The sequence below is a fragment of the Zea mays genome, chromosome 5 (assembly GCF_902167145.1).
Source record: "Zea mays cultivar B73 chromosome 5, Zm-B73-REFERENCE-NAM-5.0, whole genome shotgun sequence".
Lineage (NCBI taxonomy): Eukaryota > Viridiplantae > Streptophyta > Magnoliopsida > Poales > Poaceae > Zea > Zea mays.
This window is the reverse complement of record NC_050100.1, coordinates 47,986,179-48,011,996: the sequence shown is the minus strand read 5'-3', so window position 1 is coordinate 48,011,996 and position 25,818 is coordinate 47,986,179. Positions and strand designations below refer to the sequence as shown.

General features: G+C 42.4%; 2 protein-coding genes and 1 long non-coding RNA gene across 3 annotated transcripts; all 3 read left to right on the top strand.

The window, feature by feature from the left end:
• Positions 1-3,242: 3,242 nt before the first annotated feature.
• On the top strand, positions 3,243-4,515 carry LOC109939679 (uncharacterized). The gene is made up of 4 exons (XM_020537984.1): positions 3,243-3,333; positions 3,463-3,520; positions 3,592-4,393; positions 4,489-4,515. Exons 2-4 carry the CDS (start codon positions 3,489-3,491, stop codon positions 4,513-4,515), a joined length of 861 nt encoding a protein of 286 aa, XP_020393573.1. The 5' UTR covers positions 3,243-3,333; positions 3,463-3,488.
• LOC103626308 (uncharacterized) lies at positions 4,486-10,099 on the top strand. Its single transcript, XM_035959020.1, has 9 exons — positions 4,486-5,820; positions 5,930-6,226; positions 6,302-7,417; positions 7,495-7,639; positions 7,742-7,930; positions 8,049-8,151; positions 8,501-8,737; positions 8,818-8,860; positions 9,755-10,099. The coding sequence occupies exons 1-3, from the start codon at positions 4,568-4,570 to the stop codon at positions 7,206-7,208; spliced, it is 2,457 nt and encodes an 818-aa protein (XP_035814913.1). The 5' UTR covers positions 4,486-4,567; the 3' UTR covers positions 7,209-7,417; positions 7,495-7,639; positions 7,742-7,930; positions 8,049-8,151; positions 8,501-8,737; positions 8,818-8,860; positions 9,755-10,099.
• An 8,329-nt stretch (positions 10,100-18,428) lies between these two features.
• LOC111589266 (uncharacterized) lies at positions 18,429-19,472 on the top strand. Its single transcript, XR_002748263.2, has 2 exons — positions 18,429-19,150; positions 19,235-19,472. It is a non-coding gene; the product is annotated as an uncharacterized lncRNA (long non-coding RNA).
• Positions 19,473-25,818: the final 6,346 nt, after the last annotated feature.

Here is a 25,818-nt window from a genome sequence, read left to right as displayed (position 1 = left end):
CATGCTTTCAACATGAACATCAATGAAAAGACAACAACATTTTATTTATTTACGCGACGCAACTATGACATCACAAGTACGCGCATTTTATTTATTTGGATACGGCTTTTCATTAGTTCTCCTATTGATCGCGCAAAAGCATCACCGACCACACAAGTCCAACCAAGACAACGTAAGCTGGAATACGACATAGGCATCAATAACTACGAAACTCCTATATCACAATCAACTAGAGCAAGAAACAAACAAAACATGACACACGTGCATTATTAAGCTTAGTTATGGCAAGTCTACATTACTTAAGTGTGAACCAAACATTTTTAGCAAATAGGGTGAACTAAACAATCAAATGCGCACATGCAGATTTTTAGGACAGCAGCACAGTAGTTATTGTTTTAATCATAACTCTTCAAATATTAATCCAAAAATAGCAAACTAGGACTTTCTGGAAAGCTTAAAAAGTGTTCTATAATTTTAGTATTTTTACCTTAACATGATTCATCACTTAGCAAGGTCAAAAAGTGCAATTACAGCAGCGCTGTCCAGATTTGGACAGATTCAGACCCTTTGTTTCAAAAATTCGTAAACAGACTCATGCATCCAAAACAAGTGATTCTAGACTTTCTGGAAAGGTAATGAAATTGTCTACATATCATTTATAAATATTTCAAGGTGATTCAATATTTAACTAAGGATAAAAGACTCTAGAAGGCTTTGCTGTCCAGAACTGGAGAGATTCAGACTTCACACTTCAAACGCATATAACTTAATCTTCAGACCACCAAAAAGAGTGATCCAAGACTTTTTGGAAAACTCAGCAAAAGTACTACACAACTTTTGTAATCACCAAGAAGTGATTCTATGTTTAACTAAAGCAAACAATACAGTTTTCGAAATCTGTTCTGTCAGTGGACAGAACACAGCAACCATTTTGTAAAATTCATAACTCTTAAACTATCAGGCCTATGGTTATGAATTTTTAACACAAGCAAGATAAGCAGAGAATCTACAACTTTCTTATAATGACCATGAACAGATTGCAACATTAAATTGAGCAAACAATGCAGTTTCTGAAATCTGTATAGAATTTGGACAGATTTAGTTACTGAATTTGTAAAAAGCATAACTCCTAAACTGTCAGACTTATGCCTGTCAAATTTTAACACCAGCAAGATATTAAAGTTATCTACCACTTTTCTATAGCACATATCTACAGAAAACATAATTTAGCTCATCAAACATATAGCACGGGGAAATCACTGTGTGCAGTCCAAAACAGCAATTTGTAAATTTTAGCTCCTATACAATCCAAGAATAGCCATGTTTTAGAGACTTGAATTATTCCAACACTTTACCATTTGTTAGAGTTAAATTAATCAAATGAGGACCAACAAGTAGACTTACAAATTTTTCTCAAGTCATTTAGTGCACTAAAATTACCACATTCATTTAACAAACACATTCACCACAATCATCAGACCCGGTACATATACATGTATCGATGCGCCCTTCACACACTAATTTGCATTTTAGCTTAGACATCATATGAACACTACTACTTTTTACCCGCGACCGTAACCATACATATGTAGACTACAACAAGCAATTCACCGTGATTACGAGCTTAACCACCACTATACCACAACACTAAATTGGTGTCTGACAATCGTCGCTATAAATACAGTATAAGCATCAAACTGTTAGTCGGTATATGTTAGTCACAGGCTGTCAGTCGCTAATTTTCTATTTCCTAATTAAACATCAGTCGGTATATATACACACACATAGTGTTGAACAATAAGTCGGTATAAGTTTTTTTGCATCATTGGATCAGTCGGCATAAAAAGGCTCAGGACTAATTGCCTCCACGCGCTTCACTTGGTCCATTGGCGCGAAAATTTCACAAGCGCGGCCCACCTGAAGCAGGCCAATTCCAAGCTGCCGCCTATTCTTTTACTGAACCAAACCCTAGATAGTTATTTTCTTCTTCCCAATTCCAAATCGTCGCCCTGCCACCGCCCCGTTCAGCGTCAGCACGAACACAAGCTGCGACGATCCTCCTTCCCAATTCAAGCCGCCGCCTTGACTGTTTAGCTAGCGTCGTGCGTGCGTTCATCCCTTGCCTCTCAGCTCTCATGTGTGCATCCTCTGTCCCAAATCCATCGTGAATCATCTCTCCCCAAGTTGTTGTGGTCAAGCCGGCCTCCTCCTCAATTCCAAATCATCGCACTGCTAGAAGCACACTAAGTACAGGAAGTTCGATGGGAGGAATAAAAAGGAATTTTTGAAGAGAAGAGACATCACCTGATTCTCCAAAGACAAGGCAGAGGCAGCGAAGTAGTGCGCAGGTCAGTCCGTGTTCTTTCCTTAACGAAGTCTAGTTTGGTTTGTAGGTGAATAGATAATTTCCTATCTATGTTTGTGAATTGTAAACTTGATTAGTGTAAATTGTAGTAAGAATAAATAAAAAATTGTGACTTGGAGCTGCGTATGGCAACTATAGTGCAAATGAGAATTCATAAATGCACAGTTTCAAGTAATGTAGTGCCCAGTTCAACTCCTATGTCATGGGTTTCAGACTAACAAATTAGTAGCAGGATGGGTGGCTGTTCAATTTGAAAAAAAACACATGGAAAAAAACACACGCGAGGTCAAGTTCACTGAGTCATACCGTGTAGATATTGGCATGCATGGCTTACAAGCTTAAGCAAGCAAACGTGCATGTGTGATTGTACACAACAAGGTCGATGTCATGTCAGGTTTCTTGTGTTCAATTTGGCTATATGAAAAAATCACCCATGTTAAGATAGTTTATGAAATTGGCTATATGAATTGCATAGGTTGCTGACCCTAATTATGACAAATATGGTAAACCACAAGGCAAATAATTGTATGTTTAGATATTTCTATCACTTCTAATTGTGTGTTAACATATTTTATTGTTCATATATATTTAAAGCAATGCTATTTTTTGTAAACCTATCGATCGAAGACTCGCGCAAGGCACGAGCAAGCTACTAGTAATATGAAATAGCACTTGCCTTCGGAGATCAAGGATTCACAAGATTCTATGTAAACAATAAGGCTGAACCAATTTCATTTTTTTGTTATCAATAAGGCTGAACCAGCTTCTGTTTCTGAAAAAATTGACTAATAGTAATTGGAACCACCATGATGTCTTTGTAGCTTACTATCTCATTTATGTGCACTTATCTAATTTAATCCATTCATACACTGCAGCATTTGAATCTACATTTGATCTAGTGCTACCACAACCTCTTATTTGAATAGAAGGCTAAAGGTGAAAGAACCCGCACAGACTCTTGTGTGACGGTATGATTGTCTTTCTATTCATCGTTTTTCATAACACGTGGATTTGAATATCATATGCATGGACATAAATATAGATATATAAAATTATATGACTATAGTATTTCTTATGATATTTTTTCATTTTGGAAGCTATCTGGTCCCCTATACAAAGGTTGATGGATAAAACATGGATCGATAATGATGCTAGGTACAAAGCATGTTTCACCAAATTGAATGACACACATGGTTAAAATGTCATTTAACATAAAAATATTGTAGGCACAGCAAGGCATATTTGCAAGGAGTGAATGGTTTCTTAGCTTTTGCATTTAGAAATTCAGCAGTAGGAAGTAAGATCTTATGCCCCTGTAGAAAGTGTGTCAACTCATTTTGGAAAGAGGCAAGTGAAGTACGTGAGCACTTGATATGTGATGGGTTTCTTAAAGGGTACATGATATGGAACTTACATGGAGAAGCTAGCTCTTCCGTGAATCATGGGAACTATGACGATGCTGAGGTTATAGAGGAGCCTAACAAAGATGATGACATATCTGGTTTGCTTAGAGATTTAACTGCTGGTTTAGATGATAAAGGTGATTTTGAGGACAATAGTTCCATTATTGGGTGTTGTGATGAGCTAGCGGCCATTGAAAAATTGGTAGGAGAAAACAGAAAAGAGTTGTATCCTAATTGCAAGAAATATACACAGCTGTGTTTCCTAGTTAGATTGCTTCACATCAAACTCCTTGGAGGATGGACTGATAGATCTATGAACCTGCTGCTAGATCTACTTAATGATGCACTCCCCGAGGGTTCAACATTACCTAAGAGCTTTTATGAAGCTAAGAAATTGGTGAAATCTATAGGAATTGGATACAACAGTATTCATTCATGTGAAAATGATTGTATTCTTTATTCGAAGGATAATGCAAAATTGAATTCATGTCCAAAATGTAAGGTTTCACGTTGGAAATCAACAAGGAAGAGTCTAGATGGGAAACATATATACAAGGTTCCTAGAAAGGTTCTCCGCTATATTCCAATAACAAGAATGCTCCAAAGGCCATTCATGACCCCTAATGTAGCAGATCTAGCAAGATGGCATGATGAACACCGGATAAAAGATGGTTTGCTAAGGCATCCTGCAGATTCACCTTTATGGCGAGACTTTGATAGAAAACATCTAGAGTTTGCAGCAGATAGCCGAAATATTCGTCTAGCATTTGCAACTGATGGCTTTAATCCATTTAGGAGCATGAATGTTAGCTATAGTGTTTGGCCTGGCATTTGTATTCCATATAATTTCCCCCCTTCAATGTGCATGAAGCAATCAAATTTCATCCTTTCTTTGCTGATTCCTGGCCGAAATAGTCCTGGTAGTGACATGGATGTCTATTACCAGCCACTTGTAGATGATTTATTAGATATGTTTGTTAATGGAGTTAGAACCTATGATGCTTCAAAGGGTGAGTTTTTTCAGCTGCGAGCTGCAGTAATATGGACTATTACAGATTTCCCTGGCTTAGGATATGCATCTGGATCTGTTACATCAGGTGAAGCAGCATGTCCTGATTGCCATTACTACACGAGTTCACTTAGACTTGGAAATGGTAGCAAGACTTGCTATATGGACCATCGCAGATTTTTGGATGAAAACCACCCATTTAGATTTGATGTTAACAAATTTGGTTGTACTGAGTTTAGGGCAGCACCTACTCCACTATCGGGAGAGGAAATATTGGAGTGTACTAAACATCTTAATCCAATTTTTGGCAAGGACCCATCTGGGAAGAAACCAACAAGCAAGAGACGCAAGAAAGGGGAACCATTAGTCATTTTCAAAAGGAGATCTATTTGGTTCATGCTACCATATTGGAAAGATTTAATGTTGCGACATAATTTTGACTTCATGCACATAGGAAAGAATGTGAGCGAAAGCTTAGTTAATACATTCATGGGCACCGATGGGAAATCAAAGGATAACTTGAATTCTCGGTTGGACCTTCAAGCTTTAGGTATTAGAAGTGATCTTCACCCTATTAAAGTTGAAGACCAATTTTATTTACCACCTGCACCTTACTCAATGAGTCCTGATGAGAGGAAATTATTTTGTCAAGTACTTAAAGGTGTGAAGTTTCCTGAGGGTTATGCATCTGATATACGTCATAATGTACATGTTAATGAGAGAAAGATAATTGGGCTTAAGAGTCATGAGAGCCATATTATTCTACAACACTTGTTGCCGCTTGCATTGAGGAAAATATTACCGGAAATAGTTAGTGCTGGAGTGATTCGTATAAGTAATTTTTTCAAGAAACTTTCATCACCTGTCATTCGAATAAGCGATATGGAAAAGCTTGAGGCTAATATAGCTGAAACCCTGAGCTTTCTTGAGACCGTTTTCGTGCCTTCATTTTTTGATATCATGATACACTTGATGGTACATCTTCCTACCCAAGCAAGGATAGCTGGTCCCGTCCATTTTCGTAGCATGTGGCCCATAGAGAGGTAATTTTTTGATATCATGGTACACTTTATTCATATTGCAGTTTAGTGAAAAATTAGTTACACAATATTTTTGTAACATTTTCAACATGCCTATTACTTATGTGAATAGGTATCTAATGAGATTGAAGGGTTCTGTTCATACAAAGAGTCACTATGAGGGATCAATTATGGAATGGTCTATGTTTACTGAGTGTCTTACATTTTGTGCTCGCTATTTACATGGTGAGACTCAATTGAACCATCAAGTTAGATATGAGTATGACGAAGATTGTACTACAACTCCTTTCTTCCATACCATTGGCCAAGGATTGGCTGGGAAGTGTTTAGTTAATTTAGACCATAAAACATGGCTACAAGCTCATAGATATGTTTTGTTCAACTACGACAATATAACCCCTTACTTGGAGTAAGTTATCTATATCTCTTGTCATCACATGATCGCTTTTCTTTGTATGCTAAAGTGATAAGACGACCTTTGCAGCAAGCATGCTCACTATTTGTCCTCAATTGGTCATCGAAATAAAAGAGATATCAACCGCTTACAGCATGAATCCTTTCATGAGTGGTTTAGGTTGCATGTAAGTGTAAGGATAATTCTTACCAAATGTCTTTTGAGATTATTTTGCACACACATTAATAGTGGCATTTCAATCCCACAAGTAGAGGAAATGCATGGGGAAGCACAAGATGAGATTAAAATTTTAGCTAAATCACCAATGACAGTTGCAAATAAGTATAGTAGCTATAACATGAACGGGTTCAAATTTCACACAGCATCATATGATGAGGGTAGACCTATTCAAAATAGTGGGGTTGTTGTGGTTGCGGAGTCAACAATCTTTGACAAGGGCAGCAATGATAACATTATAATAGGAAAGAAAACTTATTTTGGTATTATCAAGGAAATTATTGAACTAAACTATCACCATAAAGGAAATGTGGTCCTCTTCAAATGTGATTGGGTTGACAACCGTGTGCAAGACAAATGGGTCAAAATTGATCGGTTAGGCATCACAACTGTGAACTTTAAGCATTTATTCAATACAGATGACAAATTATCTGACGAGCCTTTCATTTTAGCATCACAAGCAGTTCAAGTGTACTATGTTCCAGATCCAATTGATACTGAGTGGGCTGCTGTTGTTCACTCTAAACCAAGAGATGTGTTTGAATTGGATAATTTGGATAATGAGCATACCGATTTTGATAATGGTGTATTTGTGCCATTATTTGATCTGAATGCAAATGTAACTGTTGATATTGTTAATGGTGTTGTCCCCACTACTAGAAGAGATATAGATGGTTACTTTGTTGATCCAAAAAAATCTAAAAAAAATCTACAAAGTAAGTATTATCTATGCACATGGGTAGCTGCATTATTTTGCTAGTAGTTCATTGACACTGTTTTGTTGTACTCTTTCTTCTTTGTTTTAGGAAATATGGCAAGCGAAAGAAGAAGGGATAAGGATGCCTCCCTTAACGAGTATGAGGAACAACGACTCGCAACCATCGCAGAAAAAAAAGGCGATTGGAAGCTCTTAATATCCCTACTTTGAGCAATATGAATCAACATGGTAGAACTACAAAAAGAACTAAGGTTATGTATATATATTCTCTTCAAATAGGATTTGTTCATTTCAAAACAGTTTTTTACATCATGTTTATTGATTGCAGAGGATTCATAACACTAGTGATGTAGCAACTGAAGGTCACAATCTGCGTGCAAGGCCACAAAAGAATTGTGTTGAAAATGGAAATGAACAAATTAATGAAGACCTTGGTTGTGAATCAATGGGAGATTTCTTATGTGATAATGAAGGTATTGTACCATGTATGATATATATATCTTGTTGTGCAAATATGTATCTTGTTATAGCATGTATTGTAGCAAGTTTCTCATATTTTAAATTACATGTAATAGATTCACGCAACAACGCAGAAAAGAAGAGGAAAGGAAGGTTTGGCCCGTAAAAAGGCTGAATGTGAGAAAGTAGCTCTTCAACAACGCATAACTGAATTGGAGCAGCAAATGCAAGAGGAAAGGATGGCAAGGGAATTGCAAGATGTGGAACTCATTTCACATAATGGTTCAAATTCACGACAGAATGGGGTAAAGTATTTCAACAACTTAGTTACATTCTAATGGTGTTCAGTTCAATGCTAGTGAAATATATTTGTACCCTATGCAGATTTATTCTTTATGAATTCTCTCTCTTGTATGTTTGTAGAGCCGAAGGTATGAAGAGCATGATGTGGAAGCGCATCATGACGCTCAATTTGTAGAAGATGAAGATTGTGCAGAAAATCACATCAATCATCACTGTGATGATGGTGAGCAACACCATCAAAACGATCCTGTTGGTGCAGCCCCGACAGTGCAACACCATCAAAGCAGTCCTGTTGGTGCAGCCCCGACAGTGCAATGACATCAAAACAATCATGTTAGGGCAGCCCCAACAATTCAACGCCATCAAAATAGTCCTATAGGTGCAGTCCCACCAAAGCAGCCTCGACGGTGCATCACTACGAGTTTAGCCCACCCAGTCCCACCAAGGAATGAGGCTCCCTCTCGCATTCAACATGATGAACTTGTATTAGTCTCATCCTTCATGTTTTTAATTATGATTTAATATGGTTCCATAGATTGATTCAATTCTAATAAATTTATTTTTTGCCTTAGGTTGGAAAGGATGTAATATTATATGCCATTATTGGACCTGAGCAACCTGTGGCTGAGGGAACAATTATTTCAACTAATCCTAACACTTTGCTGGGAGGTGTGCCTCTTGGAAAAGAATATTGTGAAGTTATTGTGAACATTGTATTGAAAAGGGATGCAATTTTGCCTTGCCCTTATGGTTATGTAGAGACGATGGCTGATGCTCATCAAATGTCAGTTGCTTGGCTTTATAAGAGGGTAATGAACTACTCTAGTACTTTGCTTCTTCTTTTTGCATATGTGAGTGACTAAACAATCTAAAATTGTATTCATGATAGATGAAGATTAGCAAGGCATCAGGATCACCCCAAGGTATTAGAGGTATGCTCAAACTTTCTTTACCTATTACATGAGACTTCATTCCAAGTATTGGATTTTTAGTCAAAATCATAGCACATAGGCAATTAGGCATGAAGACCTACAGAACAAACCACATGTGCACTGTGACTCACTTGTATATATAGTGCATGTATGTTTTCAGCTCTAGCCACAATGTGTAGTGCTTCTATTTGTTCTTTCTTTCTCTCTTTCTCTACAAGCCACATTCTACTATATTAAAGCTGGGCGCATAGCTGCACAGCTAGACTATCCACGTCAACAAAAAAATCTGCAGCCATTGGATCCTTGCTTTACGGTGCCACTCTTTTGCCATAGTGAGCGGACAACAGCAGTGGGCTTTGGATTGGCCTCAAAATGCTCCAGCCAATTGATGTGGCCGTGTGGGGCTTCCTGTTGGCCACTCGCAATACGTTGGCAGGGGCACTATATATTTTATGCAACTTGCCTCTTAAAATGACTGGATCTGAAGACTGAAGTGCACCATTATCTTAATCGTCTAATCAAGAAGAAAAGTTCAACGATAGCAAGCTTCACATTCTTAGATTTATTTTCCCACTCTCATTGGATGTTTTAAATTTGTACAGCTATTAACTATTTATATATATCCTTATATATATTTTCCTTCGCTGATTATATATTTATTTTAGAGTGCATGATGTGCTAGCTGTTCATACTCACCCACTTCTGTGATACAATAAGATCATAGATTAAGCACGATAAAAAAGACCCACACATTTTTTTGGTAATGTTGCTCTGCATTTTTGTGGCCTCGAAGACCAGCATTTTGTTGTTAAAAATGGACATATGGCTGATCCGCTCTGCTTTAGAAATTCATTGTGGATGGCAACTTATTCAAATGTAATCTTTGGATTGCAGGTGGATGGCACTAGAGGCAAGCTGCAGTTGGACAAACAAGAGACTGACATAGCATTTTGTAGACAATGAGTCCGGATTTGTAGCTAAACATGTCATGGCATGCCATGCTATATGTAGGATTTTTTGTTTGAGACTCAGAGATGAATCATTTTGTAGATTGAGTCCTGATTTTGGTTAGCTAAACATGTAACAGCTGCTATCATGAATCCTATTTTGTTGTAGCTAAACTTATAATGGCTGCTATCATGAATTCTATTTTTTTGTTGTAGCTAAACATGTATTGGCTGCTATAATATAACGGTTGTTATGTTGATATATTCAAAGAAAACTATGTTAATCTGCCAATTGTGTTTGATGCTTATGCAGAATAATATATTTATTGTCTATTCATATTTAGATATATATACATATATTAATTAGTTTATATGTTCTGCAACTTACTGACAGTCGTTAAAAGAATTTTTAGCGTCTAATCATTAGTTAGCGTATATCCTAATGAACCGTGCGTCGCTATATCTAAGTCAGTCGGTATATGTTTAATTAGTGCTAGATGATCAGTCGACAAAAGTTGTTCGTCGCTATAGATTTATCCCGACGGCACTTATAGCGTCGGATATGTGTAGTCGGCATATGTTTTTAGCGATGGATAGTAAGACGCTAAAAGGGCTTTTAGCGACTGACAGTAAGTTGCATATTTTGGGTTGTGGTGTAGTGCACGTCATCTAACAATTCGGTTAACTAGAGCAACGACATCGCCGCTAAATAACATACACGTCAACTTGCCTTTTATTGCCGCAATCCGAGACACAACATATATATACAACAATCACTTAACGAAATCGACTCCTACTTAACATGAGTTTGCTAATCACAGTATAAGACCTAGCGAACCATTTTAGACATCGTAACTCAAAAACATGGTTTGGAGGAGATTAATCAGCGTTTCTTACCCATGGCTCAACTTAATTTAGTTAACACACCAGTCACCTAAAACAGCACATTGTTGGGGTCTAACCTAGAGGCATCTACATATGGTGTAAAACTTCATAAGACTTACATAGCTACTAAAGAACCTAAAGCACTTATGTGCATATGTTATCGAATTGTTCTTCAATTTTAACAAGGACGGACTCATGAACGCTACTCGCCTCCAATAATTATTGGGCTGCGATAACGCTCATATTAGACCTCCAATCGATCAACAAGACATTTATTTATCCAAAGGGAATGGAATGCAATAATTGACCAAGCAAGGCATCGATCCGCCATACAATAGAAAGCATGACGACACCGACAGATGCTATCAACTAATCGTTTTAAAAATATTAAACTTACTTCTCGCTTGCCATTACACCACCCCTAAATCACACGACCATCATGAGCATCCTTCACACGATTATATAATAGCAATTTAAACGTCATGTTACATCATACATACATCTTTCCTCGTTGCGAGTATAACCATAATGCGGCATATACCCGCACACCTCAAACAATTATCTTACGCCACCACTACTATATCACACCACGGCACACACACACCTACGTGCACTAATTAAATCCTCGCATCCCATGTATTTCCAATTTACTCATCACATTAAACAACACAACATGTTTGCTTACCAAAATGTGAAGGCAACCTTGCTACGACATATAACCAAAACATTTTATACCTACACACACTCCAACACCAATGTACACCATATCGACAAAAATATAATTATACAAACTACAAATCGCACACATCAAACAACACATCGCATAAATTCCTATCGAAATATAAAAACATCCGAGTTCTTTTCTACTTCTTTTTCTTTCGCCACGAACTTCAATCCATATCAATACATTTTCTTACACATATACACACATGCACAACATCGACCAAAGCTTAAATAGATTAATCCACAAAATACCAAGTGAACAACCTGGACGAATCGAGGCTAGTCACATGGGCTATCCACAAGGCTTGGCGTTTCGTCGAACGGGCCAAGCGTGAAGCGCGGCGTCGACCACTAGCTGCGACAACACAAAACATTGTTGACAACAGTTCCTTGAACATCATAAACGCCGGAAAAACAGCGAGGACAACAGGGTTCTCACCGAGGGTCGACGGCATCACGGACGGGGCTGCGCACAACACATTATTTCTCACGGGTATTCCGTCGAACAGCCAAGGGGCATTGAAGAGAACCGCAAGGGCGCTCAGCTATGGGATGGAAGCAGGGGCGCCATGGAGGTTGCTGCCGCTGCTTGGTGTTTTGGAGGGTGGGCTGTTGTTCTTCCCTACGCGTGAGGGGTTTCCTGCGCACGAGCAGAGAGGGAGGGAGGTGCCATGGCTACCACAGAGGGCGTCGGCCAAGGGAACTGCTCCCTGCGCGTAGGGGAGAAAAGGCTCCCTGCTCTTAACGCCATGGAGAAGAGGGGGCGTTGGGCAGAGGAAGAAGGGCTTGGGCGCCATGGAATGGGGAGCAGAGGTGCTGCACGTGGGGAGAAGGGCTTCCTGTTGCCGTGCCTGAAGGGGGCGCCAAGGGAAGAGAAGGGGGCACCATGGAAAAGGAGCTCGGCTGCTCGAGCTTCGCCGGCACCATGGGAGTCGCAGGGGAACAGGGCACCGACTGGGGAAGAAGCCAGAGAGAGCTCGCGGCGAGCAGCAGCAAGGGGAATGGAGGTCTGAGTGGGGGAGATTGTTGGCGAGCTCGCGGCAGGGAGGTGAGCTCGGCCACGCCATGGAGGAGAGGAGCTCGGCTCCAAGGGAAGAATACACGCGCGAGGGAGAAGAAGCTGCTGGTGGCGGCTGAAAAAGGATAGGGGTGCGAGTGCAAAACAGCCCAAGTGCAAGGGAAAGGGGGTCCATATTTATAGAGGAGCCTTAGGGTTAGGGTTTCCTTAGTGGGCTGGGCTAGGCTGGAATGGGCTTGGCCCAAAACATGTAATCGGCCTGCGATAAATATTTTCCGGAAAAAGGCTCGTGCGGATTTCGTCGGTACGCAAAACAGAGTGAACGAGAGTTCGGACGGATGAACGATTGAGCGATTAATTCGGCCGAGAGTTTGATTTGACTTCGCTCGAAATAATTCCCTATGCGTGATTCGGAAATAAATCGTCCTGAGATTTGATCGGCTTTGGAATTTTAGTCGGAGAAGGTGAATCGTGATATTTTAAAATCGCTGTCGATGCGGGGTTTTGAATTTGGTTTGGACATAGAGATACTTGGCCGAGTCGAGTAAGAAATAATTAGAGAACGACGTACTGAGTATTCCGTGTGAGAGTACGGACTCGGATCAAAATAATCGGACATCGATCGGGGTTCGAGGAATTAGACTCGGGCTCAAATCAAATAACAGCCGTCGAGAGTTTGATTTAATGAGGTTCAGATGAGATTTATAAATCGAGATTGAATATCGAGATTACATTCGCGCCGAGAATAAAAGTTTTAACAACTCCAAATTTGGCTGTTCTTGAGATTGAATAATTCCAAACTTGGTGAAATGTGGATAAATAATCTGGATAATCAGAGACATACGCGAGCGAGAAATAGAAATTTTCACTGAGCATCCGAGATTAGGATAAATCTCCCGACATAACGCAAAATTGACACCTGGGGTGTCACAGCCTTCCCCCCTTAAAAAGAATCTCGTCCCGAGATTCGAATGAGGATCTTCAAGGGTGGAGAAGCATGTAACTCCCAGACTGAAGATAGATGCAAATTCATGAGAGGGTATCTGACAAGATACTGGAAATAGATTTGGGTAGAATATCGCGGCATGTTGAGACAAAATGCAGCGATCACTATGAGAGAACGTTCACAAAAGATAGCACATTAGTATAGTCCCGTAATGGATCACGACTATTGATCGCGATACCAGCGTGTGCCGAGCAGCTCAACCATGTGTGCACCATAGTAGGCTCTCGGTCTCGTCGCGGCACCATCGGTCGTTAGTCATAACACCATTACCAAACGTAACCAATGAGAATTTCACATAGCATAAATAGATGGAGCCCATGAGAGTATGGCTCAGAAAATAAGAATGTGACCGAAGTTGAAGCAGAGATTGCTGACAAAAGAGCATCACATGAGAACTCTTCAACTCCGCGAATTATTTTATGATCACAACATGGATTATCAAGTCAAAGATTGATACGATATTTGATATGAGGAGGAACCAACCATGAGATCAAGATTGATAAGCTTTTAGAGACATGAGAGAACCAAGGACAACAATAAAGTCCATTGAACCAAAGGGATACACTGTTTAGATAAAACATCGTCATGATCCTTAGAGAGAGAGTATGAGAATGATTAGAAATGCGAGATTTAGGCAGATCATCATCCGATACTTAAGAACGGATTATAGCAGATAACCAGATAACGGGGCAGAATCATTAAGGGGTCCAGAGATTTGGATGAATAAGACGCAACATGATTCACAAGAAAAAAGATCACTAGATCCATGCGAAAGGAGAGGTAGGCAACAAGATCAGCTGGATGATCAACAGGAATGCTATGAAGTTTTAGGGGCAAGGATTTATGGAAAGAAACATGGCCTTGATAGGGTTTGCGCAACTAGACACCAATAATAAAATTTTTTTTGACACAACAAGTGCACAAGGAAGTTTTAGTCGATTTAGGGGTCAAGCTATGGGTGTCTACAAGCCGTGCAGGTGCAACTTCAAGCGGGAAACACATAAGGGTTCGAAAACACCAACACAAGCATGTTTTTTTACAAGGGTTTCACTTGCTAAACTCAAGGTTGTTTGGAGGGGAAAATCTTTTCATGAGCAGAACAGACAACATTTTTTTGTAAAAAGGGTTGAACATTTAGAATACCACCTAGATAGCAAGGCAAGAGAAACACATAACACAACCTAGCAAGACTTACTAATTAGGCGAGAGATAAGGCATTTCTTATATTTCATAACATAGCAATACAACACATTATTCAAAAATTCTTATTATTGGAATAAAGGTGAGAGAAGCATGTTGGTGCAGAAGAAACAATTATGATGCGACAATCATGATGCATGCTCATTCTAGTCGTCTTCTCAGACCTAACTACTTTTTGGGTGCTTGCTATAGCATCCTTATTAATAGTAGTAGTAGCCTTTATGGCCTATATAAATAGCCACCTAGCTACCCATCTATTTCCTAAGGCTTCACGTCCTAGGTCTATCCTTATCGTCCTGACAGCTATCTAACTTGGTTTCTAAGCAAGTTTTACTTTAGAAAAGGTTGGAAATCATGACTTATTGACTTCTCTGTAATGGTATTCGCTCCGATACCAGCTGTGGTGGAACCGCCCGAATTATTCTAGCTTAAGTGTCCAAGTCACGCCCTTAGAGGCAGCGACACACTTAAACCGGAATAACCCGTCAGTCCCTCGGATCTAGTCCGATAAAGCCACTTACCAGGATCGAATACCACTAGCTCACACGAAGGTGAGGCACAGAGAAATACAATAAAACATAATACCACAAATTTAAATAAGTATCATTAGTGATTACATTATCGGAGTTTCGGAAATAATAACCATAAATTTTAATGCAGCGGAAATAACTAACGGAGAAACCGAGTAACATGGTAAATTCTGGCCACGCTACTCCTCCTGGTCCTGTCCTGCGGAAGCAGTAACCCACTCGACCATCTATCCCGGTGGCAGGGATGAAGGCCAAGTCACACCATCAACTAGAACAAGGAGGTACCTGCAAAAATTATGCCACAAGCAAGGCTGAGTATACTAATACTCAGCTAGACTTACAAGGTGTGAGGAGTCTACTCCTCTACCTCTAGACATGCAACTGTTTGGCTGAGGGGTTTGGTTTGCCAAAAGCACTAGCTGAGTCTAAAATCAAGTTTTAGCTTTTCAAGTTTTAGTAGAATCCTTTAGACTAGATGTGTACTTAGCTATTCATACATGGTATCAAACATTTTATCAATCAACATCTTTTGCCAGTCACCTCATTTCCACTTATTACTCAATGTAGCAGCATGGATCAAGCAGTCTCATTAGCTGCGAGAAGCAGACGATTCGAATCGAGTTTTTAAACCTTGCAAGGTAAACCTAAACACACGACATGGCGAGGCACTCTGTCCCCACACACATCAACCGTCCCCATCGATTCCCTGGCAACAGATCAGGGCTCACCGCCTTGGCGTACAATACCTCACTGACCCCGACTGTCGTCATGCAGTGACCGCACTTGTACCCACCATAACCGGAATGGGAGACCACGTCTCAGGTCGCGTGAGGGGTAAAGTCTGCGGGCAGGTTCACTCAGGTACTAGGCTTACCGATTTACCATATTTCTCGGCATATGTTTAGTACGTTCAAACGCTTGACACATGGTACCACACCTTAATCCTTATTCCAATTTCCGACTCGGAGACGACGCATCCCCATGGACCGTCGTCAACAGACCATCATCATTCTGATATAAAATGGATACAATCAATTCCTGACCTCGCGCGAGTGCTAGAAAAATCACTCGACTTCTACCGAGATCCCTAATTAGTAAAGCAGCTACTCGACCTAGCATACTAGTATTCATCTCAAAAGGAATCCTGAGTTCATGCAACTAAGGTTTCAGTCAACTCCTACACTTAAGTGCACAGTACAAGCCTACAAACATTAAGTGTAGTAAAATAGCATATATAATTGGTTATACATAAAACTGGGGCTTGCCTTTAATTTAACACTTAGATAGTGTTTGCTGGGGGAGGTACTCGCTTGGCGAGCATCCACTGGTTATGTCCATCCTTCCTTGGGTCGTCCACCGACTGCATCTTGTGGGTGGCACCACATCACGTGCACGATCATCATCTCTCGGTCCTAAATGAGATGCAAGATGCATATGTATGAATATAATGAAATAGCACAAGATACCGCAAGTACATGATAGCGAACTAACGTTAAGTTTTAAGACACCGTAAACGACCACACGCTAGTATTAGCTATCTACACTTCATCATGCTTTCAACATGAACATCAATGAAAAGACAACAACATTTTATTTATTTACGCGACGCAACTATGACATCACAAGTACGCGCATTTTATTTATTTGGATACGGCTTTTCATTAGTTCTCCTATTGATCGCGCAAAAGCATCACCGACCACACAAGTCCAACCAAGACAACGTAAGCTGGAATACGACATAGGCATCAATAACTACGAAACTCATATATCACAATCAACTAGAGCAAGAAACATACAAAACATGACACACGTGCATTATTAAGCTTAATCATGGCAAGTTTGCATTACTTAAGTGTGAACCAAACATTTTTAGCAAATAGGGTGAACTAAACAATCAAATGCGCACATGCAGATTTTTAGGACAGCAGCACAGTAGTTACTTGTTTTAATCATAACTCTTCAAATATTAATCCAAAAATAGTAAACTAGGACTTTCTGGAAAGCTTAAAAAGTGTTCTACAATTTTAGTATTTTTACCTTAACATGATTCATCACTTAGCAAGTTCAAAAAGTGCAATTACAGCAGCGCTGTCCAGATTTGGACAGATTCAGACCCTTTGTTTCAAAAATTCGTAAACAGAGACTCATGCATCCAAAACAAGTGATTCTAGACTTTCTGGAAAGGTAATGAAATTGTCTACATATCATTTATAAATATTTCAAGGTGATTCAATATTTATCTAAGGATAAAAGATTCTAGAAGGCTTTGCTGTCCAGAACTGGACAGATTCAGACTTCACACTTCAAACGCATGTAACTTAATCTTCAGACCACCAAAAAGAGTGATCCAAGACTTTTTGGAAAACTCAGAAAAAGTACTACACAACTTTTATAATCACCAAGAAGTTATTCTATGTTTAACTAAAGCAAACAATACAGTTTTCGAAATCTGTTCTGTCAGTGGACAGAACACAACAACCATTTTGTAAAATTCATAACTCTTAAACTATCAGGCCTATGATTATGAATTTTTAACACAAGCAAGATAAGCAAAGCATCTACAACTTTCTTATAACGACCATGAACAGATTGCAACAATAAATTGAGCAAACAATGCAGTTTCTGAAATCTGTACAGAATTTGGACAGATTCAGTTACTGAATTTGTAAAAAGCATAACTCCTAAACTGTCAGACTTATGCCAGTCAAATTTTAACACCAGTAAGATATTAAAGTTATCTACCACTTTTCTATAGCACATATCTACAGAAAACACAATTTAGCTCATCAAACATATAGCACGGGGAAATCACTGTGTGCAGTCCAAAACAGCAATTTGTAAATTTCAGCTCCTATACAATCCAAGAATAGCCATGTTTTAGAGACTTGAATTATTCCAACACTTTACCATTTGTTAGAGTTAAATTAATCAAATGAGGACCAACAAGTAGACTTACAAATTTTTCTCAAGTCATTTTCGAATCACGCGTAGGGAATTATTTCGAGCGAAGTCAAATCAAACTCTCGGTCGAATTAATCGCTCAGTCGTTCGTTCGTCCGAACTCTTGTTCACTCTGTTTTGCGTACCGATGAAATCCGCACGAGCCTTTTTCCGGAAAATATTTATCGCAGCCCGATTACATGTTTTGGGCCAAGCCCATTCCAGCCCAGCCCAGCCCACTAAGGACCACTAAGGAAACCCTAACCCTAAGGCTCCTCTATAAATATGGACCCCCTTTGCCTTGCACTTGGGCTGTTTTGCACTCCCACCCCTATCCTTTTTCAGCCGCCACCAGTAGCTTCTTCTCCCTCGCGCGTGTCTTCTTCCCTTGGAGCCGAGCTCCTCTCCTCCATGGCGTGGCCGAGCTCACCTCCCTGCCGCGAGCTCGCCAACAATCTCCCCCACTCAGACCTCCATTCCCCTTGCTGCTGCTCGCCGCGAGCTCTCTCTGGCTTCTTCCCCAGTCGGCGCCCTGTTCACCTGCGACTCCCATGGCGCCGGCGAAGCTCGAGCAGCCGAGCTCCTTTCCATGGCGCCCCCTTCTCTCCCATTGGCGCCCCCTTCAGGCACGGCAACAGGAAGCCCTTCTCCTCACGTGCAGCACCTCTGCTCCCCTTTCCATGGCGCCCAAGCCCTTCTTCTTCCTCTGCCCAACGCCCCCTCTTCTCCATGGCGTTAAGAGCAGGGAGCCTTTTCTCCCCTGCGCGCAGGGAGCAGTTCCCTTGGCCGACGCCCTCGGTGGCAGCCATGGCACCTCCCTCCCTCTCTGCTCGTGCGCAGGAAACCCCTCACGCGCAGGGAAGAACAACAGTCCACCCTCCAAAACACCAAGCAGCGGCAGCAACCTCCATGGCACCCCTGCTTCCATCCCATAGCTGAGCGCCCTTGCTGTTCTCTTCAATGCCCCTTGGCTGTTCGACGGAATACCCGTGAGAAATAATATGTTGTGCGCAGCCCCGTCCGTGATGCCGTCGACCCTCGGTGAGAACCCCATTGTCCTTGCTGTTTTTCCGGCGTTTATGATGTTCAAGGAATTGTCGTCAACAATGTTTTGTGTTATCGCAGCTAGTGGTCGACGCCACACTTCGCGCTTGGCCCGTTCGACGAAACGCCAAGCCTTGTGGACAGCCCATGTGACTAGCCTCGATTTGTCCAGGTTGTTCACTTGGTATTTTGTGGATTAATCTATTTAAGCTTTGGTCGATGTTGTGCATGTGTGTATATGTGTAAGAAAATGTATTGGTATGGATTGAAGTTCGTGGCGAAAGAAAAAGAAGTAGAAAAGAACTCGGATGTTTTTATATTTCGATAGGAATTTATGCGATGTGTTGTTTGATGTGTGCGATTTGTAGTTTGTATAATTATATTTTTGTCGATATGGTGTACATTGGTGTTGGAGTGTGTGTGGGTATAAAATGTTTTGGTTATATGTCGTAGCAAGATTGCCTTCACGTTTTGGTAAGCAAACATGTTGTGTTGTTTAATGTGATGAGTAAATTGGAAATACATGGGATGCGAGGATTTAATTAGTGCACGTAGGTGTGTGTGTGCCGTGGTGTGATATAGTAGTGGTGGCGTAAGACAATTGTTTGAGGTGTGCGGGTATATGCCGCATTATGGTTATACTCGCAACGAGGAAAGATGTATGTATGGTGTAACATGACGTTTAAATTGCTATTATATAATCGTGTGAAGGATGCTCATGATGGTCGTGTGATTTAGGAGTGGTGTAATGGCAAGCGAGAAGTAAGTTTAATATTTTTAAAACGATTAGTTGATAGCATCTGTCGGTGTCGCCATGCTTTCTATTGTATGGCGGATCGATGCCTTGCTTGGTCAATTATTGCATTTCATTCCCTTTAGATAAATAAATGTCTTGTTGATCGATTGGAGGTCTAATATGAGCGTTATCGCAGCCCAATAATTATTGGAGGCGAGTAGCGTTCATGAGTCCGTCCTTGTTAAAATTGAAGAACAATTCGATAACATATGCACATAAGTGCTTTAGGTTCTTTAGTAGCCAATGTAAGTCTTATGAAGTTTTACACCATATGTAGATGCCTCTAGGTTAGACCCCAACAATGTGTTGTTTTAGGTGACTGGTGTGTTAACTAAATTAAGTTGAGCCATGGGTAAGAAACGCTGATTAATCTGCTCCAAACCATGTTTTTGAGTTACGATGTCTAAAATGGTTCGCTAGGTCTTATACTATGATTAGCGAACTCATGTTAAGTAGGAGTCGATTTCGTTAAGAGATTGTTGTATATATATGTTGTGTCTCGGATTGCGGCAATAAAAGGCAAGTTGACGTGTATGTTATTTAGCGGCGATGTCGTTGCTCTTGTTAACCGAATTGTTAGATGACGTGGTTAAGCCCGTAATCACGGTGAATTTCTTGTTGTAGTCTACATATGTATGGTTACGGTCGCGGGTAAAAAGTAGTAGTGTTCATATGATGTCTAAGCTAAAATGCAAATTAGTGTGTGAAGGGCGCATCGATACATGTATATGTACCGGGTCTGATGATTGTGGTGAATGTGTTTGTTAAATGGATGTGGTAATTTTAGTGCAGTAAATAAATCGTCCTGAGATTTGATCGGCTTTGGAATTTTAGTCGGAGAAGGCGAATCGTGATATTTTAAAATCGTTGTCGATGCAGGGTTTTGAATTTGGTTTGGACATAGAGATATTTGGCCGAGTCGAGTAAGAAATAATTAGAGGACGACGTACTGAGTATTCCGTGTGAGAGTACGAACTCGGATCAAAATAATCGGACATCGATCGGGGTTCGAGGAATTAGACTCGGGCTCAAATCAAATAACAACCGTCGAGAGTTTGATTTAATGAGCTTCAGATGAGATTTATAAATCGAGATTGAATATCGAGATTACATTCGCGCCAAGAATAAAAGTTTTAACAGCTCCAAATTTGGTTGTTCTTGAGATTGAATAATTCCAAACTTGGTGAAATGTGGATAAATAATCTGGATAATCAGAGACATACGCGAGCGAGAAATAGAAATTTTCACTGAGCATCCGAGGTTAGGATAAATCTCCCGACATAACGCGAAATTGACACCTGGGGTGTCACATTCAGGCCTCGACAGCCACAATGAACAAACACCCATACTCAGGGTGCCATTACAAACGGAACTCCGGTTCCACTCCGGCGGGTATGAACAACCTCCACACCGGAGGGCCTGCGGGACAACAGACTCCAGGTGGCTCGCCGGTGACCAATGCACCAGCTGCGACAACGACCTCCGCTTCGAGCGGCTAAACAGCAGCAGCGATGACCTCAGGGCAAATGCTGCTGTGAAAAGGCCCTCGCCCACGTCCCCACACGAGGGGTGAGGACAAGCCATCAAAGCCAAAAAGCCGGAGGTCCGACCGCAGGTGGCGCCGACGATCTCGTCGGCGGAGAAACCTCCTCTGGTTACCACCACCTCAGCACCGACAACAGCGGCCACCTGCGCGCCAGCGCCACGCCGACGAATGGCGGCCGCCCCAGCCTGCACCGGCAGATCCCCACTCAAGTCCTCGCGGACGGGCCGGCACCGGCCTCCGCATGGAGGCATCATGCTGGAGTGAGGACAAGACAATCCAAGAACACGAATGCCGCCCTAGCGGCGTGCGACGTCTTGGACGATCCCCCAGTGCAGTCGGCGATGCAGGAAGGGCCGCAGACATGCCCGACCTATGCGCGGCGCGACAGTCGCCCGTGCGGTGGACGGACAGCCACGCTCAGACCAAGCGGCAGGAGGCAGCGTCGAAGGTGGCGCCAGAGCCAGCTGAGCCAGCGTGCCAGGCACGCTGCAGCTGACGACGCTCGCGGCCGACCGGGCCCGCGTTGTCGAAGTTCGCCCCCTCCGCGAGGCCGGTGACAATAGCCACCCGCGCACGGCACGACCGCCGCCCGGGGTGGAGGACGGACAGCTGCACCCTGTCCAAGCAGCAGCAGTTCGCCTTCCCCCCGCATGGCTGGAGGACGCCTCCTCCGCACAGCTGGAGGATGCCCCTCTCCCCCGAATGCCAGAGGAAGAAGCGGGTCGCCGGCCCACGCGGAGGTAGGCCCCAACTCGCCTCGCCCTCCTCTCCAGCCCGGATGATGAAGATCCTTGAAGCTGAGGGCGGGGCAGAGGCCGCAGCCCGGCTTGCTTCTCCCAACCACCAAGCTAGTGGTCATCATCCTAGGTGACCATTGGTGAGGGACTGCAGCCGGGCTGCATGATGAAAATTCTTGAAGCCGAGCGGTGGCTAAAGGGCGCCGACCCCCGTGAGGTCGCGCTCCTCCAACAACAGCAAGACGAAGGCAACGCAGGTGCTCCCCATCCGGGGGCTCGGAAGGCGGAAGGGCGCGATGCATGAGGGGAGTGCGAAGGCATGGCTACCGCCCGGGGGATCGATCCCTTTTTAAAGGTGGCTCTCCCCACTCGCATCCTCAAGCGTAAAGGGCAAAGTCTTCACCAATGTGCTCCAGGGTCCTCCCCCTACGACACGGGGGTTGGGTCCCACACGTCATGAAAGCTGACCCGAAACGGAAGAAGCCAAACCGCCGCACGCGGAGCATGTAACCGCCCCGCGGTTATAAGCACTCATCCATCCTCGCCGAAACCAGCGGTCAAAAGGGCGGACCGCCATGCAGGTGGCGTGCAACCGCACCACGGTGGCGCACCCCTTCTGTAACACCCCTGGTGTTACTGTAACTAAAACTTGAGTATGGCATCATAAGCATTGGCATTGCATATGTTTGATACACCTAGAATGCATTCACTAGGCAAAAATTTCAAACAAGTTGTATTATTTTAATGTTTTGCAAATAGGACCTTGGATAGGAAGCTTTACCCTAAATAGTGGTTAAAGGGGTAAAACTTAACCCAAGTTGAGAAAACCTAAAAGCTTTAGGGTAAAAGTCATAAAATGACCCCAAGAATAAAGTTGAATCACATTTATACCCCTGGGATACCAGAAACCCTAATTGGAACCCTGGAAAACCCTGAAACCAAACCCTAGGGGTTTATGTGCAAAATTAGCCCACTTTTGGGTCAAAGTGCAAAAACCAAGCCAAATAAGTATTTTAAGTCATTTGGTTCACAAATATGTGGACTTGAAAGCCAAACCCTAAGTTTTGGACTTAAATGCAAAATGGACCTCATTTGAGTTCTATTCTAAGTCTGAAAATCAGAGAATTGGCTCAACTTTGGAGCTTTGCATCTTTCAAATTATAGGGTTTTTGCCCTAGGTCACCACATCAAAATTGAAGCTCAACTATAGGAGAACAACTTTGCTTAAAGGTGTGGGCATTGTTGTTAAGGAAAAACTGAAGATAATCATGCCTAAAGTTGGACTGTCAGACTAAAATAGTCTGAATTTCAAGTTAACAGTGACTTTGCTCTAAGTTTGAGAGTCAATTCAACTGAGATCCAATGCAAATTTGTAAATGATTTCCATAACAAACTTGTAGCTGGTAGGTGGCACTACAAATTTGATGCAGAAGGCTAGTTCTGGTGCCACATAAAAATCGAAGGAAATCAAGCTCCAACTTGGGCTGTCAGATGGACTGAATGGCGATCCCATGGTACAGTGCTCTGTTAGCGATCAGACCGCCAGCGCCAAAAGATCTCCCCGCCGGCGATAAGAACGCCACCGCGGCGTGACCGGTCGTCGGTGGTCGCGGTAAAGCTCCTTGGCATCGTGGCAAAAAGTTACCGAGGTGGCGAACTCAGGTTAAGCGGCAACCCCGTGCCCTCACCGGAAACCGCCGCGCGGAAAGCTTGCCAGCGCATCCGCAGCTCGCGTTTCTTCTCCAACTCCGGTCGACAGTCCTCCGCCGCGTGGCCTAGCTTTTCTACCGTGCCGCCGTGATTCCCTTGGGCCATCCCATCATCGTCGGGGAGGTTGCCACGCCGTTGGCCACGTAACTGCGCGCGCCAGGCTTCTTCCCCGTCTCCGGCCGCCAACACATCGCGGTCAAATTGAGAGCCACCGCTTCCCCTCGCTATAAATTGAGTGCCCCCGCCACTCCGTAGGATAGTTACGCATCAGTTGCACCAAACCTTGCACCGGATTATCCACCAGTGACTGAGAATTGCTCGTTTCCCCCAATCACGGTTTCCGCCACCGTAGAACTCAACTCCGCCGCGGTCAACCCAACTCAGGTCAGATCTTCCCCTCTGCTCCTTTGTCTAAGCATTCTCATGCGCCTGTGATGCTCACCGACCCACCCAATAGAATTGGACCGCCACCAATCGTCGGGAACGCGACGATCCAGCCGCAATGCTCTCGGTCACCGTGGCCAGAGCTCAGTAGTTGGTCGTTCGTGCAATTAGGTTAGGGGAAATGCTCGGGCTAGCTCCGATTTGGTGTCCACCGCTCGAGAGCGCCGGTCATGGCCCCGTTCGGCCGGTCTGCTAGCTCGCCGGCGCTCGGCTGTGCGTGAACGCCGTCGGGGACCGGCCGGTGTAAAGAAATAGAATTTCTTGGACCTCGGTGCAAGTTGTCAGTGACTCATAAGCATAGTAACCGAACCCAACTTCCATTAGCCAAAACCGTGAGGGTCTTCGTGCAAAGTCGCCAGCGCGGGCGCGCGCGGGCGCCTTTCCTCTCTGGACTGGGCCGCTGGGCTGAAACCAGCCCAACACTGTTCAACCCTTTTCCCTTTTCTTTTTCAAAAGAACTTTAGAAATATGTAGAAAATTATAGAAAAATGATAAAATTGTGAAACTAATTTTTCTAGGCTCCTTATTTTCCCTAGAATTTAGTAAAAATAGTTTTGTGATTTTTAGTGGAAGTAAGAAATTTTAGGGTATTTAAAGTGGTTAAAAATATTGGTTATGGATTTTTAGAAAACATATGGTAAGTCCAAAAATGCTCAAAATTTTTATATGAGTTCCTCATAATATTTAGAAGCCTTGGGTAGAGTTTGAATTGATTTGGACCTTGTTTGATCACCAAACCCCAAAACACCCCCCTGCCCTATGAACTCCTTTACCGACTCCGGAAACCCTAAGTTCCCAGAACTCCGTGAAGGAAAGTTGTATTCAAGACATAAATAATAAGTTTATGCTATCTTTGCATCCTCATGAGCATCCCATGGCATCCATTCTTATACCTATGTATGGTTATGATTAGAACGTGAAGAAGAGGTAGAAGTCACCAAAGACAGGACACCACCACCTTCGGAATCTCAGGCCGGGAATAGTTTCTACTTCGATATCTGTGGATCCGAACCCGAATCACCTGTAAACGAAGGCAAGCCCCGGTGCATTTGCCACCTTCCTTGCTATTTTAAAATCTTTCTCACTTGATTGCTGCATTAGGTGATAGGAGTTGCTTGATAAAACCATTCCTGCATTACCTTCCTTGAATTTGATTACCTTCCTTGATCACCTGTTTTACAAAAGATTTTGATGCTTAGCCTTGCTTTAGAAAAACAAAAGGTTTTGTTTTTACAAAAGATGTTGTGGCAAAAGTGGGTGGGATGTTTTCAAAAATAAAACTTGATGGTGGATCCATCATGGCCGTGATGGATTCAACATCGGAAAAGATGTACCTCTGCCAGGTACCAAGTTTTGGGTTAAAAAGATTAAGCTGAGACCGGGCGGGTGACTTGCACGAGAGAGAGTCTCGGTGTAGTGTCTCCGTCTGAGT

Coding starts and splice junctions, on each gene's coding strand:
- LOC109939679 (XM_020537984.1), top strand. CDS start 3,489: ATGGATAAAACATGGATCGATAATGATGCTAG. Junction 3,521..3,591: donor TGGATCGATAATGATGCTAG/GTACAAAGCATG, acceptor AAAATATTGTAG/GCACAGCAAGGCATATTTGC. Junction 4,394..4,488: donor GGCCATTCATGACCCCTAAT/GTAGCAGATCTA, acceptor AGACTTTGATAG/AAAACATCTAGAGTTTGCAG.
- LOC103626308 (XM_035959020.1), top strand. CDS start 4,568: ATGAATGTTAGCTATAGTGTTTGGCCTGGCATTTGTATTCCATATAAT. Junction 5,821..5,929: donor AGCATGTGGCCCATAGAGAG/GTAATTTTTTGA, acceptor TTATGTGAATAG/GTATCTAATGAGATTGAAGG. Junction 6,227..6,301: donor AATATAACCCCTTACTTGGA/GTAAGTTATCTA, acceptor CGACCTTTGCAG/CAAGCATGCTCACTATTTGT.